Source organism: Lissotriton vulgaris, chromosome 4_1, assembly GCF_964263255.1.
Source record: "Lissotriton vulgaris chromosome 4_1, aLisVul1.2, whole genome shotgun sequence".
Taxonomy (NCBI): Eukaryota; Metazoa; Chordata; class Amphibia; order Caudata; family Salamandridae; genus Lissotriton; species Lissotriton vulgaris.
The window spans coordinates 1,067,334,755-1,067,355,216 of NC_141691.1; the positions used below are offsets into that span (position 1 = coordinate 1,067,334,755).

The 20,462-nt window shown below is 42.0% G+C and overlaps 1 protein-coding gene across 1 annotated transcript in view; it reads right to left on the minus strand.

Annotated features, from left to right (window-relative positions):
• Positions 1-1,564: 1,564 nt before the first annotated feature.
• CTNND2 (catenin delta 2) overlaps positions 1,565-20,462 on the minus strand; it is a 3,070,130-nt gene continuing 3,051,232 nt past the window's right edge. The window contains exons 24-26 of the mRNA XM_086965298.1: positions 19,312-19,385; positions 11,050-11,124; positions 1,565-2,754 (exon numbers count right to left, since the gene is read on the minus strand). Of these exons, the coding sequence (XP_086821424.1) occupies positions 2,494-2,754; positions 11,050-11,124; positions 19,312-19,385 (410 nt within the window). The 3' untranslated portion in view covers positions 1,565-2,493. The remainder of the gene's footprint in view (positions 2,755-11,049; positions 11,125-19,311; positions 19,386-20,462) is intronic.

The following is a 20,462-nucleotide window of genomic DNA, read 5'->3' on the forward strand; positions in this document are numbered from 1 at the left end:
TCTTCTACATTGCGGCCAAGACCTGGAAGGAGCTCCCCACCGACATCAGACGTGCCCCCTCCCTGAACACCTTCAGGAAGGCTCTGAAGATCTAGCTCTTCGACTGAAACAGACCTGCTGCCCCGCCCCCGCGCCTTGAGACCCGCACAGGTGAGTAGTGCGCTTATAAAACCCCTGATTGATTGACTGATTGATGTACAAGGTGATTGCGCCACCAGAACATCACTATTTTGACGTTCAAGTGGGGCAATGCCCTGCACCCTATTTACAAAGCAGCGTTAAGATACTTTGAATGGCTTAGAGCCATTTTCTAAATATGGTACCCTTTCACACAGGTATCTTATGTGAAAGGGGTGAGCAATAGGTGTTGCTGTGGGTGTTCCACTGCAACACCCTTTACCTTTTTGACTCTGCCCCAGATTTACAAGGATCTGCAAATCTGAGGCCGCGTCAAAACTAAAGCCACGCAAAAGCATGTGTTAGATTGGCGCAAAGAGGAAACATACTATTATTTCTCCTCGTTTTTGCTTTTTCTATGTGTGCTGCATTCTGCAGCACACATAGAAAGAGCAAAATCCCATTAATTATTGTTTTTGTGCAGGAAGGTGCCCCTTCATGCACAAAAACAATCATTAAATAATGACGATTTGCTACTATGTGTGGTGCAGAAAGTAGCAAATCACAATTATTGGATTATTATGCTCAGGAAGAGACACTTTCCTGCACATTAACAATCATCACTGCAACACAGACACCCTTGCACTATGGTCAAAGGGTGTCTGTGTTGGTGCTCAGCAGCTATTATTAGCACCAGAGCTTGGAAAAACACAGGAGTACACGGTATTCTTGTAAATACGGTGCATCCCTGCCTTTTGGAAATGGCGCAGGGTGCTTCGACAAAATTTGCTACAGCATCACACTGCGCTATTTCCTTCTACATATGCCCCATAGGGCCTTATTTACAAGCCCCTTGCGCCGCCGGTACATCATTTTTTCCCATATTAAAAGTGACTCACCGACGGCGCAAGGGGCTTGTAAATAAGCCCCATTTTTTTTTAAGTGATAGTTTGAGGACCAAATTTGGCACCTGTGCTATCACTCAATAATTTGTACCTTGAAGAGATGTTTCAGTTTACTCCAAGATAAGAATTCGAATCGCTGAAAACAATAAAAGTATTTAAATCCTGTAGACGAATGATTAATTTGTTAGCACGGCAGAAGGTGCATTTTGAAAGCCATCATGTGACAATACAATAATATAATGCAAAAACATACATAGCTTATGGTCGTGTAAAAGCAGCAAGTAAATGAACCGTCATGGTGTTATTTCTCTTGTTTCCAACTCATTAAAGCAAACGTTGTTCCTGCCGTACAAGAAAAAATTGCTATACTTGAACTATATGTAGAAAAAGAACCAAACTTCGCTGAGTTATCACATGCTTGCTCACACACCACACGCAAAGAGAATGATATATACACTAGTAAACATATACATATATATAGACACAATTAAGTATGTGCTTTGTTGTGCATTTATGATAAATTATTCGAAATAGACATGTTTAGAAAATATGGATGACAGATCAATTGTTATTTATTTTCTTTTAACACTGTATCATCATAAAGAAAACTGGTATAAATGAAAAATTCTATTTCAAATATCTACATCTAAAATTGTAGGCAGTGAAAAGCACTTTGTTGACAAAGAGTGTGGAATGATGTATGTTAAATTGTCAGAAACTGCTTGAATGCCTTGTTTAGTTGCCACAAACAAATTCACATATCAGAACGAACAATACTGCTATATATTTTTTTTAGTTTTTCCTTGGGATTTTTTGTCTTTTCTATTTTTGTTGTTAAAACATACTGAGGGGGGAAATGGAAAAACTGAAAATTCATACGTATTTCAGAAAATCTGAAATTGAAGCAATATTTAGAACTATTAATGAAGAAACACTGTTGCATTGGTGTAATATACACAATGCACTCATTTTTTATCTGTAATGTACATCAAATACTTTACAACAAAGCATTAACAAGAGGCAAGAAACATCTTGCTGTACAGAGGAAACCCCAAAATGCAACTTGAAGCCTAGATTCACAATGAATGCGGATATTAAAGAAAACGTGAGAAGCTGTCCCCCAAATTGTATGTAAACTGTTCAGTTTCTTGTGCTTCACGTAACCTTCTTGTCCCACTTCGACTTCTCTGCCCCCTTTCTTTCATCCACTTTCAGTTCACAGCATCTACGACTCTGAATGGCAACACCAGGGTGCCCCACGCCACAAGTGAGTGTTCCTGTCTATGGACTTATCTTCCGAGTTTAAATTCCACATGTTCAGCCTTCTACATTACTTTAATCAATAATCCACAATGGTTATATTGGGCTTTCCTATGGAACAGGCTTTAACAAACTAAATTTGCAGGAAAGAAAAGTCTCGTGGTATGCATGCACATGCACAACTCCCGGATCCTGGCTTCCTAGCAGCGCCTCACACCCAGGAGTCCGGAGACGCGGGGTAGTGGCTTGTTTCATAGTTAAGTTCACTATATGGACGAGCAGCTGAATAAAAATCAACGTAGTTGCCAGTAGACTTTAGTCCCAGGTGCATGTTGTACTCGCTGGCTGGGGGGCGATGGTGCACCTGATCATCAAAGAAAGATTCATCATAATTCCTGGTTGAATTCTGAAATGGCTGGTAGGCTTCGTATTCTTTTCTGTTTGGCTCCTGTGGGACTGGCTGGGTTGAGATCTAGAATATAAACACAATTGTTGATGCAACAGCACCAGACTATAGGGAAGTTCACAGTACACATTTATTTAAATCATCACAATTTAGAACCAGCTATCTTCAAATCTTGATCGGATTATGAGTGAGCAGTCACGCTTAATTTGCACCGAGGCTGGTGGTAGTGAGTCACCAGCGCTCATTTTTGAGGAGAAGGATTATAATTTCATCATCAGACTTCGGCACAGAAAGAGAGAGAAAAAAAAGGCAGAAAAGGAAGCAAGAAGAAAGAAGAGATAGACAAGAAAACCGCGACAATGGGAAAAGGCCGAGATGAAACTGAACTTGCAACAGTGAGATAAAAGGACGTTTAGGGTAGTGAAAGACAGAGGCATGAGGAGGGATCAAGACCTAGTAGCCTGGGTACCCAGCCAACCTGGAAGGCGGCAGCGTCAGCATCATGATCTTAGGCAAAACTTTGAGTCCCTGCACTGTTTATTATTATTTTTCATTTTTATTCAAATTATTCACTTCAGAGGAGCATTGTCTTCAACGTTGTGTATCACGGCGAATATATCGTCCACCTTGGGATAAAAGATTTGTAATTTAAACAACAAAGGCTAAACAGTGGTATGACATTTTTTTTTAGCAATGCCAGACCACAATTTGAAATATTTGTTCAGCTTCTCTCAAAATGCCTGCAGAAGTGAAGATCAAGAATAAACAAGGCTTTCGGTGGTCCGCAGTACAAATTATATACAACGAATAAAATCATATGCTTCCCACCGACAAATACCAGCATTCTCAGTGTGATTTCACCGAAATCGAATTTGTTTTACTCACAAATAAAAGTGCACAGAAATTTAACATGGGAACTCAGTGGAATCGGGCGTAAAACGTGGGCAGAGGAAAACGCTAGTTGCAAGGGTGCATTTTTGTGCCCTGAACTTTCCCACATTGGAAGGTCATGGACTCAAGCCTCAGAGGCTATATTGTTTTCAAGGTGCGAGAATTGTATTCGTCTCTAACTATCTAGCGGGGCTAGTGACATACTGGTTTAACTGGACTTTTCAGAAGCCAGCTCTGGGTGTTCCATCAGCACCATCTCAAAACTAACAATTTTCTTTTGTGCAAAGAAAATAAATGGGGCCTACTACAGTTACTAAAGTCATGTTTTTTTCAAAAATGTTTCTATCACTTTTCTCTTATATGCTTTACAACAGCTATTCGTAATGTTACTTTTCTGTACAATTTGTTTTTGTTGCCAATTTAAATTGTTTTTTTTCCTTTTATGTTATTTTGTTTGATTTTTTGTGTGTTTTCTTTTATCTGTGAAGAAATTTTCTATGTTTATTTGTAGTCTTCATCTTGCTGGTTGGTTCATAATATAGCCTTGTAGCACGCCGTAGAGAGCTATATCCACCATTAAAGGCCCACTCTTGCGTTAACCCCTTCGATGCTGATGACGAGCTCAGCCACGGGGGGCGTGTGCGGATGACGAGCTGAGCTCGTCATGTAACGCGGCTTTTGTAGAAAAGCCGCGCAGCGCAAAAATGACCGCCGCAGCGATGCGGTTAAAGGCCAAGGGACCAAGAAGTAGACAATGCAAAAGAGCTCTTCTTAAAGAACCATTACTGTTTACCACACAGGAAACTCAAATGGAGCTGTCTAGTATTGAAATGTCAGTGCTGTTTGAACATCAGAATGGCTCCGAAAAGATGACTGCAGCAGCATCATTTACAGGGCTCAGTTAATGGAGCAGCATTTTTGGTGTACACCCTTGTCGACTACCATCCTGACCATACCTACATCACTGCCTGTATTACGAAAGCTCCAGAAGATGTGAAGCAGCTATGTGAACTCTTTTAAACCACTCATGCAAAAACAGGTGGGTTCTTTGTTTTTAGGTTGAGCATAGGCAGTGCTTGCAGTGTCTCTTCAAGATATTTTGTATACATTTTGTGGGTTTTAAACCTGCCCATTGCCTTTTTATTTGTTACATCAATTGCCGTTTAAAAAGGCCTGCTTGCTAGTGGTCAATCTTTTCTTGTCTCTCCTTGTTATCATTTATTTCCTCCCAAGGAGCAGTGCCCAACTACTGATATCTTTACATTTGGGTGCTTATCTATTCGTTTCCCTTTTCATTTGCAGAGCATTCGCGCTCCAAACTCTGCTCCATTTTTGTACACAGGCCGGTAAATCTTGTTCTAATCTTGTCACATTTTCAGAGCTTTCAAAGACTAAGAACAAATGTCGGATGCTATTTCAAGAGGGCGCCTGTTCTATGGCAACTCTATGCTGACAGTACATCGCTGGTGTAAAAAGGTGACGTGTACAAACAGCCCACTTAGCTGCTTCCTTCGCATTTTAAACCACCCCTGCCCTTCCCCCATCTCCCCGATCTGTGCCCCAGAAGAGTGAAAACATGTTTGTGCTTGACAGAACAAAATGTAGAGGCACAAGGGAACTTGCACTGATTTAAGAGCTATGGTGTGGGACACTCTTACTTTTGCCAAGTCAAGGAGGAACGTCACTAGTGCGGCTTAGCTTGAATGTCACCTCAGGTAACTGGGGAATAATACCTGACCTTAGAGGGTGAGGTGGCACCTGATAAACTGACCCGGGGAACTCTAGTGGGCCTGCCTTGGGAAGCCTGTGTATTATTTGTGGGGTGCCGTAGTATACTGTGTGTTCATATAAATACTGTCTTTTATATAAAAGCACGTTTTTAACTTAATTAGTAAAGAAATTATACTCCAAACAGACGTATAGGACATTGTATGTTTCTATATTTATTTATTTTTGTGATTTATATAGCGCTGGCATGGCCCCTAGGCATCAGAGCGCTTTACGAAAATCAGAATATATCAATAACAACTAGAAAATATACATCTAAGTTAGCCTCCCTGTGAGGTAGAGCACTCCACCTCTGTTTCCATAATCATGGGAGTAAAAGCTTCACATGCTCAAAAAATCTTAGAGGCAGGTCTACAAGAAACTAACAGCGCGGTGCTGCAAGTCATTTTGCTGCGCTGCATTATTTTCGAAGCACAGGGATGAAACATATTTACAACAATCTCTGTGCTTCCCCCTGCGCTGGGGCACAAACTGCTGCCATGCACCGGCACAGGCACCCTTGCACCATAATGCAAGGATGCCTGCGTCATGGGGAGATTGTTTTTGTGCAGGAAGGGGATTTTTTTTACTGATCTCTTCTGTACTGATCTCATTGGTTCCAGTCCTCTCGGAATAAGTTATAAGGGCCTCTCTACAAGTGGTGCAGATATATACCATTGTCATCTAAGCAATACATTTTTAACTAGGATGCTGGAAACTGGTCAGCAGCCACTACTAGCCTCAAACCTCCTAAAATTCACGGACTGCACAGCAAGTTACCCCTAACTGACAGACACTTGTTCCGAGCAGGGTGGATCCACAAAGACCTGCATATTAGGTCCCATATGCTTACAGGACAAAGATAAGACAGTTGTTCCCATGATTCTCAGTGGGCAGACAGTGATTCTTCAAACAGCTTCAAAATTGTGTTTTTAATACCAAAACTAGCTCATCATTCTGAGATTAACCTAATCCAGTGCCTAAAAGGCCCTCACTCTATACAACTGTATTGTAACAGAATATGAGAAACTATTGTTCTCTACAGAGTAAACATTGCAGGACAACTGAGCACCAGAAGATGGGAAACATCCTGAACAACGATAATTTTATAACGACTTACCTGAACAACGAAGCCGGAACCACGACTTTTAAAAACCACGACTTTCATTAAGCACGACTTCCCTGAACCACGAGTCTCTCCACTACACTCCTCAGAATTAAGGGAACATTAGGGGGGGGTGTGTGGGGGGGTCTCCCCCCCAAAAAAGGAAAAGAAAAAAAAAGCTAATGGTATGCGTTGTAAAAAAAAAAAAAAGATTTAGATCCGTTTATTTTTTACGAGTGGTTTGTAAGAAGTATTGTAATTACAATAGTGCCACCTACTGGCCAAACACGAGATGTTTTATTTCGTGGTTTAGGAAGTCGTGGTAAATAAAGGTAGTGGTTGAGAAAATCTCGTGGTTAAGGAAGCCGTGGTTTAGGCAGTAGTTGTTTAGACATACAACCCCAGAAGATAGCTTGGTACAATATACACAATTTGACTGCAAAGAATGAATATAACTTATCCCATGATTGTGGAGGGGAATCAAAAAGCCATAGTGCATTGTGGTTATCAAGCCTGAAAGCAAACAGACTATCAAACCTGAAAGTGTGAGTCAATTATGTAAAGTTAAAAAAATATATATGTTATATTAACCATTTCAAGCATCACAGACAATACTGTGCATTGTACAAGAGTTAACATACAACTTATTCATCATCTTCAGTCGATGTCGATGTAGCAAACATACAAATTATATTCAGTATAGCAAACCAAAACCAGAATTAAGCAGTGTCCTTTCTCAACGATCACCTGGCAAATGTTCGCCTCAAGAGGGCCCAACCCAGTCATAAAAAGGCTACTGAAGCCTTGCATATTAGTCCACCCATCCTCCTTGCCAGCACCACACTAGAAATATCTTCCAAGATGTTGTGTTACGAAGAGAAACAAGTGTGGGGGATAGCTCACTCAGATATCTGCCTCAAGTTATTTATCAGGTGCCTGAGTTTCAGGAGCAAAAAAGGCTGTCACCACATCCGACCACAGGTCATCCCGTGGTTTTCATCTCACAATGCAGCACTCTTCAGAGAGCAGTGCAGCCCTTTCCACTGTGGTCAATGTTTCGACTTCTTAGCCTTCACCTGTAGGCCTCGGACCCTCAGGGATAACATGTGCATTGCAATGTCTCTGCAAGCAAGAACCAGGGCTAAGTCTAGGAACTAATTACCTGACTTCTTCTCCATATGCCTAGTGCATACTCCAAGCAGGCACGCTTCCACTTCAATAAATCCCCTTTTACCCAAGGTGTGGTTCAAATCTTTAATTACTTGGGTCCAGCAGCAGGCCAAAACTGGGCAGTCCAACATCAGGTGGGCAAAGACTGCATCTGTTGTATATTGGGCTATAGGCCCACATGCTGCGTAAGGATGGGCACAGACACAGTGCTATGGTTGTTAAACTGGCCTCGGGCACGTGCACTAGGGCCCTTTTATTAACCGGCTCACGTCACTTGTGACGTCTGTGAGGGATGCGTGTAGGGGTGCAAGGGTGCCCACTCCCATAGGGGAGTGGCTACTAATTCTGTGCCTGTTGAGACACTAAAAAGTAGTGTCTTGCAGGACACAACAGCATCCACAGGACCACATTGAGGACTGTTCAAAACTGCAGAGTGCAACTTCACATTCAATCTGTGGCGTGTAAGGTATGTATTGTGTAAATAATTAAACTGTGTATAATTGTAACAAATATTCCTCAATACCGTATGGACATATTCACTACTACCATTCTTTCCCTTGGAATTGACTGCCAATGACCCCTCCCACATTTCATGTAGTAAAGGGAGACTATCAGACACTATCTCAAGAAAGGACTTATAGACCCAAGAAACTAGCCATCTTCCATGATTTAAGTAAAGTTGCACTGCACAATCTGTCTGATGTCTGCTTTGGAAGAGGGCCTGGTGGAACTAAAATCACCACAGAACTTTAAACAGGGGAACTCAACCTGGCTTAGAGTTACATTTCAGTTAAGGAGCTTTACTCCAACTTCCAATTAAACCTACCCACAACTAGTTAAGCCTGAGTCACTTCAAAATCCTTCCTGAACCTTCTATGGACACTTTCCCAACGTGTCCCAGAGAGAAGCAAAGATATAGGGGCATATTTACAAAGGGATTGCGCCACCAGAGCGTCACTTGTTCAAATGGTCCGATGGTGCCCAGGCCTACACCTTATTTATAAAATTGCGTTAAGCCACTTTGCGTGGCTTTTGTGGCTTAACTCCACTTTGTAAATATGGTACCCTTTCACGCATGCAGTTTTCAGCATTACAAAGGGGAATGGCTGTTGCTGTGGGCAATCCACACCAAAACACATTGCTTTTTGACACAGATTTAAAAGGATCTGTAAATCTGAGGCAGAGCCAAAAACTAATGCCCTGCAAAGGCAGGCAATAGATTGGCACAACACAGAGAAATACTTTTATTTCTCCTCATTTTTGCTTTTTCTATGTGTGCTGCATCTTCCTGCACATAAACATTCACCCCTGCAATGCAGTCCCTATGGTGCAAGGGTGTCTTTGTTAGCGCTAGGCAGCTATTTTTATTTCAGCGCAAAGGAAAACACAGGGGTGCGCCATATAGTTGTAAATAGGTTGCATTGCTGTGTTTTTGAAATGGCGCAGGGTGGCGCTGCAAAATTTTATGAAGCAGCGCGGTGCTGCAAAATTTGCCGCAGCGCCACACTGGGCCATTGACTCATAAATATGCCCCATAGTTTGAGAGAGACATGTTCTTCAGAAGCACTTCTTGTGGGCATTACCATGTGTTTTCAAATGTTCAGGACTACAAATGTTTCTCCATCTCCTCTTTATTGTGCATGCTTCCTTTAAAGCTTTGGGCTGGCAGTTGGTTTAGGCCTGGTTGTTTTGCTTTTCAAAGAGGTGCGAACTCTCAAGTCACAACTGTGAATGTCTCATTAATTCACTGAAAGAGGCCTGAGCACACAATAGTTCAACTCCGAGAATTGAAAGAGGTCGCTAAAGTCTGATTGCAGAGTTGATCTTTTTATGTAAAATATAGGATTTGATTTCTGTATGAATTGCTTTCATCAATCAAGATTTTCTTTCTTTTTATCTTTGTAAGGTGTGTGTCGTGCAGCACAGTTATCAGGGTAGAAAACAAACCTGAAGAATCACAGCATTCACTTTAGTTTTGAAGGAACATGTCCTACGAAATCTATAGCTTTGCTGGATACAACACAGTAGATGCCCTAAACATTTACTGTCGCTTTTAATGGGCCAATTATTTATATTTTATAATTATCTAGAGCTAGTCTCGGTTCTTTATAGGCAGTCTTGCCAGTTCCACATTACCAGGACACAGACTTGCACTACACTAGTAAAACATTTCCAGAGAGCACATGTGACAGGCCTTGCCCCACAACAGAAGTCATAACATTTCAGAAGTCCAAAATGAACGGATGCATCTGGCATGACATCCAGGGGGATAGGTATAATAGAAGTGGGGGAGCGTGCCGTTAGCCTCCTGGGCTTAACTACATGCTCCGCTACTTCGGAAACGCAAGGCTGCACCATATTTACAAGAATGTGGTGCAGCCTTAAATTTCCCCTTGCAATGGCCCTAGGTTTAACAACTTAGCGCCAACGCAGGCACCCTTGCACCAGAGTGAAAGGGTGTCTATGTGCAGGGGAGGATTAGTTGTGTGTAGAAAGGTGTCCATTCCTAGACATAAACAATCATAAAATGCCATGCCATTTTGTACCTTTCATGTGTGCTGCTTCATGCAGCACACATGAAAGTTACAAAATGGCATTTTTAAACAGGTTTGTTTATGTACAGGCAGGGACACCTTTCTGTACATTAACAAACCATGGCATTTTGCTTTTTCCATGTGTGCTGCACCAGGCAGCACACATGGAAAAAGCAAAAAAGAGGAGAAATTATGCATATCTCCTTGTTTCAGTAACTTAAGACCAGAGTTTTTCTTGTCTTCATTTTGGCGCTACCTACTATATACACCACCCTTGTACATAGGGGAAAGTGTCAAATACAATGGGTGTTGCGGTGGAACACCCACCACAATACCCACTGCACGCCCCTTTCACACTAAACACAGCGTGAAAGGGTGCCTTGTACATAAGGCAAGACCCCTATCGCATCGGGAACGTCACAAAAATGACGTTCCCGTGGTGATAGGGGCTTATACATATTCCCCCCAGTTCTCTAACTAGAACAACACTTGTTTGTGTTCACTAAAAGTATGCCGACCTATCTAGGGTAGACAAATACACTAAGGAATAGACAATTTCCACTCTAGTTAAATGCATAGGATCAAATTAGAAACTCAAATACAGTTCCCACTCACACAAGTTTTTTAAATGTCCTGTTAAAGAATAAAATAAATAATACCTGGATCAAGCTTCCACTCAACATTAGAGGCGCCCCCACCCTGCACACCTTCAGCAAGACCCACAAGACCTGGCTCTTAGACTGACCAGAGCTGCTGCCCCCCAGCGCCATAAGACCCTCATGGGTGAGTAACACGCTTAATACCCCCTGATTGATTGAACGGCATGTATTGCTTTTCATACAGTCTAATGCATTTTTGCATGAATTATATTGAGACCTTTTACACACTACTTACTGTTAAAGATGTTGCAGGAATATTAACTCCCATCCTACTTCTGTCTTCCGGAAGAGATATAAGAATACTTGCCACCTGTGATTAGATTAAGAAGAAAATTAAAAAGCAGTAATGTTTTCTTCTGTGCATTTACGATTTTAAGTGGTTTCAAGGACATTTGCTCCTACATCATGACCTCTCCCTACATACATTGCATTTTGCAGCTGCCATAGCTTTAGCAGAGTGTAGGAAAGTGGGTTTCTGTTGCAGTAACCCCCCCCCCCCACTTTTTGCCAGACTACTGATGCACTTTCACTTGATGTGCCCTGGGTCTCTGCCAATCAGGTTCCCAGGTCCTGTGTTCTTTCCCCAAAACTAACCCAATTGGCATTTCTGGCCACAGGTCAGCCCCTGGTAAATGGTACCTAAGGTACCCAGGGCACTGTGACCAGGGAAGACCGCAAAGGGCTGCAGCACTTATTGTGCCACCCTTAGAGGCCCTGTGCCTGGACACACACACACTGCATGTTTTGGTGCAGAACAAAGTGAAGAGTCCACATGGCACACACCTCTGTGTGCCACAACCCACTGCCCAGGCATGGATCAGTCATCCCTCTAGCTGGGTGTACTATACTAGTGGTGAGGGTACAGTAGAATGAGCACTGTACTCCTACAGTGTCTAAGTCCATTCTTAGACATTGTAAGTGTAGTGCTGTCATTAAGAGTATATGGTGCTGGGAGTTTGTCATTCCAAACTCCACAACACCATAATGGCTACACTGAAAACTGAGAACATTGGTATCAAACTTCTCAGCACATTAAACCAACACTGATGCCAGTGTGGGATTTAATGAAAAATGCACACAGATGGCATCTCAGAGATGCCACCGGAAAATTATCCTACCACTAGTGTCCAGGCTGAGTGGCTGCTTCCAGATATGTTTCTGGACCCCTGGGTCAGAGCCTGCTGCTCTCGGGGCCTGAAACAATGCACATCCTGGGATGAGGTGCCAAGCCTCCTCCCCCAAGATGGGCAGGGTTCACAAAGTGGAAGCTTCAAAGGCTTGCCGCCTTTGCGAGCTTCACCAGGCCACTTGCTGCTTTCAGCAACTGGTCCCCACTGGTTCTGACCCCCACTTTGAGCTGGACAACCAGCGGGAAAAACAAGTGAGGAAGAGATGTGTGCCCACCTCTGCCAACTCCACCCCTCAAGTGGGGGAGGCGAGGTGAAGCACAACTCCCAGTCACTGCCATCTTGCAGATTGGGGGACTCAGCCAACCAGGGACAGGCTCATGCCCCTCTCACTGGAGGGTTGCATAATAGGGGGTGTACCGACCCCATGGAAGGGACCCGTTGGTCCCTTTTACCTACCTGTAATGGCCCTAAATCTGGTATTTACGGGCACCCCTGAACCTTGCTTCCTCAGACAAGAACCAGCAACAAGAAGAAGAAGAAGTAGGACCGAATAGCCATGCAGCAGCTAACAAGAGGAAGACGCCCACTGACTTGGCCCCAGCCCTACCGGCCTGTCTCCCCCTGGAACCTGCTCCTGCGAAATCCCGGTGTGTCTTGAAGCCAGCAACCTTGGAAACCCCGGAGGACCTGCCTGCCTTCAACTACAAAGACTCTGTCTCCTGAGAACACCGGATTTGTTAATCTGCAACCTCTGGCTCTGGCCGGACACCACGGATATGCCCCACTCTGCACCCGCCGTCCACGGCCCGAGCTTGAGTGGGAAAACACCATGAGGTCACCCCAGCGATCCTGACCCGAGATCCCATGACCCCTGACCTGCCTCAAGCCTCCAGTAGACACCTGTAGCCTAAATCCAGAAGCCCCCTAACTGCGACCAGGAGCTGGCAAGAAGATTCAACACCAAAAGGCACCCCTCCACCCGACGCCCCATGGCCTTGTGTGCCCAAACCGACGGTGCCTAACCAACCCCTAACTTCCCAACTTACCTCTCAAAGTGGCGGTCACACCCAGAAGACCTTCATCCAGGGCCTGCAGTGCCTTTGCAAACCGGAGGTTCCCCGTTGAAACCAACAGGGCGCCCGATGTCGAAACAGCACCCTGCACCCGGCTGCCGTAGCGCCACTGAGGGTGCACCTTTGGTGCTACTTTGTTACCCCATTTGCCCAGAGCTAAAGTCCAAGATCTTTGCTCCCACAACCCAGTGGCCTGTTTGTCAGCAGCCACCAACCGGAGGCCCGCTATCCCCCATTGGATAACAATGGGCCTCAGCACTCTGCACTAGGTCGCCCTAGTGCCGCTGAGAGTGTAACGAGAGTGCATCCTTGACCCTGGGGCAACCCTGGTTCTATCCCCAGAAGCTCAACTCCAAATACTGATTACTGACCTGGTAACCGCTAACTTAATTTCTCTCCATAGGAACCTATTGACTGTTTTTCTCTGAAAAATGTTTTAAGTGTGGAGTTGATTTGTATGGAAACCTGAAAAATAACACTTGTGCAAAACTGACTTTACTTACCGTTTCTCTAGGAAATGTCCCAGTGTGATATCTAGGCATATCACACTGAGTAGAAAAAGTAATCTCAAAAGTAACGTGAAAGTAACTTACCTGTAATTCTTATTGCAAAATCGAAACAAATCATATGTACAGCATTTCACAGTATTGCATTACCAATAATTCAAACTGTAAACATTTCAAAGTGCATTTACAATTGCATTTCAAACTGGATATTTACTGCAAAGTATTTATCAAGTAACCTGAGCCAGGCTTGCTTGGTTCTAGGAAAATAAAATAACTAAAAGAATATTTTAATACAAAACCAATTGGTCTGAAGTTCAGTCTTTGAATGTTGAAATCACTTGCTGATTGAGTGGGTACAAACAAATGCTTAGCACTGTCCTCTGATACTGCCTTACTTCTCAATCGCACTACCACAAATAGAGAGTGAGGTGCTATCTAACTTTACCTCTGTCTACCTTTGAGGTTCCACTGGACTCTGTGCACACTAACCCTCACTTTGGTATAGTATATTCAGAGCCAGCTTCCTACACATAGAACTCATTTTATAAGGCAATTTTCCAGCATTTTATTTAAATGTTCTGTGTCTGGTACAGTTTGAAGAATAATTCACTGCCAGAATATCTATTTTTATTTAGTTTTAACTTGCTTTATAATTTATATAGTTAGCCACTGACCCATCAAAGGCATCCATGACTGAAGATACTGTATGGATTGCAAAGTTTACATCTGACAATAATGCCCCAAGTGGATGAAACATTGCCTTTCAAACATATATGGCATGTGAAACGTTTGGTAATACAACCACTTCTGGGTTCAGTTTACAAAAAAAAAAGTTTTCAATTGTTTTAAAATGTCTATTAGTTTTCATGAATTTAAGAATGCCTTCAAAAAGGTGAATCCAATGGTTCACTGATCTTAAAGGTATGCACCTTTAAATGCCATGGTGTCTTTCTCACAGTTGCGGTTTGTAGCCCCAGAGTTAAAGGAGACTCAATAGCCCAGAAAGATTTTACAATGACTCTAAGTTACATTTGCGGTATCATGTTTAAATATCAGTTAACCATGTGATGGTGTGAACCATTAGTATCTGAAGTCCAATATTGTTGATGCCAAAGCTTATAATCGAGGCTAAATAAAAGACTTTTTTCAAAATCAATAAAGTGTAATAAACAGATGATAAAATGTAGGGCCACTGAACATTAATAAGTGTATAAAGTCATATAAGAGGCCAAAGTGTACCTTTTCATCCGCAAATTGAAATACAAATAGAATGATCAGTTTTATTTATAACGTTCGTTTTAATAGAGATGTTTTTGCAGAGTATTATGAACGTCACAGAAGCAAGCAGTGTTAAAGAACAGTATAGCTAGACTGACCATTTGCGCAATGTATTCACCAGGTTAAGAAAAAATCCCAGTGTATTGCTCTTAAACAGCGATCACAACTTCAAGTTGCGTTTTTGTAATTCACTAACAGAACATGGTTTTGTGAACGGGGAACGTACCATGACGAGGTGCACTGGCACAATGGAACGTTTTTTACTCTCCACATGTTGACAACTCGACAGTCTTACATGGTGCCTGGGCTGTGAGTCCAAACATCTTTGAGGAGAACAGCCTTTTACTTTCAAAAGTTTCTTTACTTTATAGCTCAGAGTCTGTACTGTACATTTTAAAAAGTCAGGTTTATTCCTCAAGGTGTCGACCAACGCTAATAGGTCCTTCGAGTCCGAGCACATAGTATTAGGAGCCTTATCATTACTTAGGGGTGGAGGGTTCGCATTGTTAACACTGGCCAGAAAGGCAAAACGATTGCTACATGGTAAGCTCGCGGAGCAAATTGTTTCACCTGACTGACTATGGGCTGGAGGAGGCGCTGCTGGGTGGCATCTTGGCTGGTTGTCCTGACTGAAAAATCTATGACGGAAACAGATTAAGGATTAGTGTTGGAGGGGCTTGGTCTGTGTGCTTTACCCTTGAAGAAATGTGTGATCTTAGGTTTACCCCTTTAGTTGAAATATCTTCAACCTCCTCCATCTCTGATTATCGATATCTTTTAAGGCACAGTTCACTGTTGCGTGTCTCTTGGCCAATTTGGGCTCTTTGGCAACTCCAGGTGCAAATTCAACAGCCTTCCCTGTGCCCATTATGCGCTACCCCAAGAAAACCGTCCCTGTGACCATTAAAACACCTCTTTGCCAAAAGCAGGACCAAGGGGGGTGGCCCTGCCCTGCCTCTTCCTGTTGCCGATGGGCCCAGGACGGGCCCGCCCTTGGCCCAGGAGCTTTCTACGCAGCGGTATTGCCGCTTGTGTTATGAGCGTGTTAGGAAGACCCACTCCCTTCAGGGACCAGTCTGCTGGGTGCCTCCTGGCACAGGGCACATTGGGGGATAGAATCCCTCGAGTTCCTGATGGTTGGTAGGGGCAATGAACCACTCTCTCTGCCATAGTTTGTCCAGCAGGACAGGATTGCTGCTCGTGCTATGAGCGTGTTAGGAGGCCCTACCCCCTTCATGGACCAGTCTGCGGGTACACCTCCTGGCACTGGGCACATTGGGGTGATAGAGTCCCCTGAGTTCCTGATGGTCAGTGGGGGCCGTGTACCACTCTTTCAGCCAGTAGCGTGTCGTCACATATTTTTAACATGGAATTTCAATGAAATACGCAAAAAAAAAACTGGAAGGAAGCTAAATTTGCCCATACAGAAAAAGAAGCATCTTGGTAGACCAGGTTCTTGCCATTAATTATATAACACAATTACTTTGAGTTTGATTTACATTTAACTGAGAAGGAGAAATACTGCATAATTGTATCATCCCTCAGTAGTTCTCCATCAAGTAAGGGTGGCTAAAAGTAGATTTTTCAATCATATTACTGCTTCATAAATTCAAAGATATTAAAAGATGAGACTACACAAGAAATATGCAAAAATCTGTATAGGAAGAACAGGTTTTCTGGAATGGTGAAAAGAGTAGATACTCAAGAATGTTCCTTTCTGCTGGTGTTATGCAGTGTCCCTTTAAATCTATTTGGTTGCTATGAATGGCATGTAGGTACTTTTGGTCTAGGAAATTGCATGATTTGGCACTTCAGGTTTCATGGTGGTAATCTACTCATTATCCGGATGTTTCTGTATAAAGAAGTCAGCCACAAAGTTAGACAAACGTGGAGAACCTTTACTAGAATTACTGGTTCTTCTTTACTGTTAAAATTGAATAATTATGTCTAGTTGGTGAATCTTCAATTATGAATTTGTTGGACTAACTTCGAAATTATGTCATATCATAATAACTGCAATTACATTGTTTACTATCAACTGGGAGGATTTCCAGAAAATAAATTACTCGGCATAATATGTGTCTAACGCACGGGCATGAAAAGTAATTAAGAGAAAAGCTTCATCAAAAAATCCTATATCTACATGGGCAGCCCTTGAGGAGTTTCTATGTGCCACTTTCAGAAAGTTCATCAGGTGAATCGCCAGAACGGTCATAAGCCCATGTGAATTGCTATACTGATCACCTCTCTCAACTGTATTTTTAATTCTCATCCAGTTAACAGATGCACTTTGTATGCTTTGATCCTTTGCTTGCATTGAGCTCTTTAGACCACTCTTGTGATTTGTAATTCCAACCTCTCTAGAGTATTGTATGTGTATAGTTCCCTTAATCTCTTTGTTATAAGTCATATATTATTCGCTTCCTTATCAAACTTTAGATGTAGAGCATGCTTACTTAACAAGAATGACGTCCTATACAGTTTGTATCTATGTAAGCATAAGGCATTTCTGGAGCGCAAACATAGGGTGAAGTGTTGGGGCAGTCCTGATGGATACGGGGAAGTAGTCGCAGATTCTGGGTGCATTGATGGAAAAAGCCTGCTATCTTGTTTTTTTTTCTTTTTTACACTTCTTAATCCAGAGTCTGGTGGTGCCCTGGCAAGTGTGTGTCAAGATCCACCAGAGATGGTAAGCTTGTCTGCAAGATAAGCAGGGGTGCTGATTAGGATAGCTTTGTAAATGATGCAACTGGTTTTGAAGATGGTGGGGGGCACCAAGGGGAGGCAATGGGGTTCCATAAAAATGGGGGTCACATAATTATATTTATTCAGAGCCTAAATGAGATGTGCTGCAGCATGTAGGATGCCCCTGAGCGCTGACAGGGTGGGATCTGGGAGGCCATGGAGTAGGGCATTGCCACCAACAAGATGCAAGAGAGCGAGTCCTTGAACAGCAGTTCTGTAGTTGCTATCTTGAAGAAATGTTTTTTATTTCTTTAAAAGAGAGAGGTGGTATCAGGCCCTTTTTGTTTTGTTGTCAATGTGTTTCTTGAGGGTGAGGTTGGTGCCCAGGGGTTCAAGTCCACCAATGTCATTGAGCCAAATTTGTACTGTATCTTGTTTACTGTTCTTGGCAAATAACAGACATTCAGTCTTTGTTGTGGCGAGCTTTAAATAGGCACTGGAAATCCAGGACTGGATACTGTACAAGCAGTGTTTGAGCTGTTGGATCTCAGAAGCCCAGGAAACTTTCAAGTAGAGCTGTGTATCATAGGCATATTGGTAAATCTTGATGTTATCTGTGAGTAAAGCAGCAAGCAACTCCATGTATAGGTTGAAGATGACAGATATAGGGGGACTTCAGAGGCGATAGTGTGTGATCGGACGTGCCAATCCAAACACACAGGTTGAGGTTGGAAAGGTAGGAGAACCAGTGGCAAACCCAACAAAGGAGAATGCCAGTGAATTCCATTCGAGACTCCAGGGTGTGAATGAGTATGTGATAGTTGACTGTGTCAAAGACAGCTAGAGGTCCAGCAATATCAGGAGTCAGGAGGCATCTAGAGTCAAGAGGGCATTGTCTATGATACGTAAGGTAACGGATTCTGTGCTGCAGCGTAATCTGAAGCCAGTCTGCTAATTGTAAAGGAGATTGTTAGCATTGATGTGGTCTTGGGGGTGAACATAGGCTATTTTACTAATGATATTGCAGATGAATGGCTGGTGAGTGATGGGCAGTAATTTTCAGATTCCTGTTTGCATTTATGTAAGCCAGCAATTATTGCCTGTTATAGCTGTTTAAAGAGGCATTTGCTTATTTCTCTGAACACTGTACCAATGAGTACTCAAGTTATAAGGTAAGAGATTTGTATTATATTTCTTTGTTAACGTTCACTGCCAATATTTAGGTTTGCCTAATATCGGATGTAATATAGAAGTGAACCATACTATTATATGTGTATTTATATGGATCAAAATAAAGAAAGGCAGAAGAAAGCTTCAACTTCAACTTCCAAGGAAGTATGGGGACATTATTTTTGCTTTTTTAATATTTTAATGAAAGGCTTGCCTTCCTAGGAAGATTCTGAATTGCTTTTATTTATTTATGGTTGGTTATTTTCATTCTTCTCAAGGAACAGATGGAGCTAGGTGTAGGGAATGTGCATTTTTTAAAATTAAGCTGATAGGGCACAAAATGCATACAGATGTGCAATAAATCCATATAAAATGTGCGAATTATGCAGACTAGTGCAATTATTCAGTGTTGGTCTTCAAATGTATGTTAAGAGTGAATACCAACGTAAGCCAGTGGGCAATGCACATAAACATACTTGATATATTTCATTCTCTTGTCAATAGTCAGCTGCATGTGTTTTTAATACAGTGGGGTGTAGTTGTGAAATGGTAAAAAGGGACACATGAATTATTCCTACTGTGGTTATTTTTGTCATATAATTAAAACCAATATATATTTATGATATATATTTATTTAAATTTTACTTGTTTTTACCTGATTATGCTTCATATCATCAGCAGGTGTACCATAGGAATTCCTGTACAAAGTTGAGGTTCCAGTGTTTTGTGCTAAAGTAAAAAAGTGGACAAAAAAAAAACACATGAAACAATTATCACACATTGTTGGACAAATACATATCTTGCCTTCCTTTAGAAAAACACTTTCTGAAACACATATGTAAGAGGCATTTATGTTATATATAATAGAAAGCAGTTTGGTCTAAGCATTACATCATGTTTTTGCAAGATGATTACTACTGGTTGTAGAGGCAGCATTTTACGAATCTATAGTAAAGGGAGGATAATACGTAAACCAACAAATATTGACATATCATCTAAACTTTCTATGACTCTTGCCACTTGTGGAAGATGCTTGCTAACAGTGGGTCACATTTATAAATAAACTTTAAGGCCCACTAAAAATCGTCCAATCAACGAAAACGAAATTACTCACCTGTTATCAGGAGAGATCCCAGTGCTGGAGCTTGGTGCCCAGCACTGACCCTAAAAAGTAATTATAACTGTGACTTACCGTTAACTTGATTTTCCTCCATAGGATTAAATTGCTTAGTTTTCACCAAAATGTCTTCTAAATGTCGATTTTCAAAACATACAAATATTCCTTAAAAATTGCCTGGGTAACCAAAACGATTTCTTTCAACTGTTTACAGGAAATGCACCAGGGCTGAATCCAGGATCCAGTCATGAGTAAGAAAAACATTCGTAAACTGATTTTATTGCATTTACTTAAAACTTCCCATTGAGCTCAATGTTATTATTGTGTTAAGCATATGTTGCATATTGGCAACAACTGTACCTATTGCATTCTAAAGTTTTTCGCTATTTGAAAGTATTCAATTAGAACATCTCATTCTGAGAAAGTATTTTTATACATACTTGCGGTTCTAAAATAAAACAACAATATGTTTTTATATATACTGAGTGTGTACAACAAATGCTTTACACTGTCCTCTGATACTGCCTTACTGCTTGACCAAGCTACCACTTTAGAGAGTAAGGTTAGATCTAACTTTAGCCTCTGCCATACCTCTGGGGACTGTGGACTCTGTGCACACTGAACCTTACTTTGGTGCAGTATATACAGAGCCACTTTCTTACATTGGTGGATCAGCGGTGGGATACAAA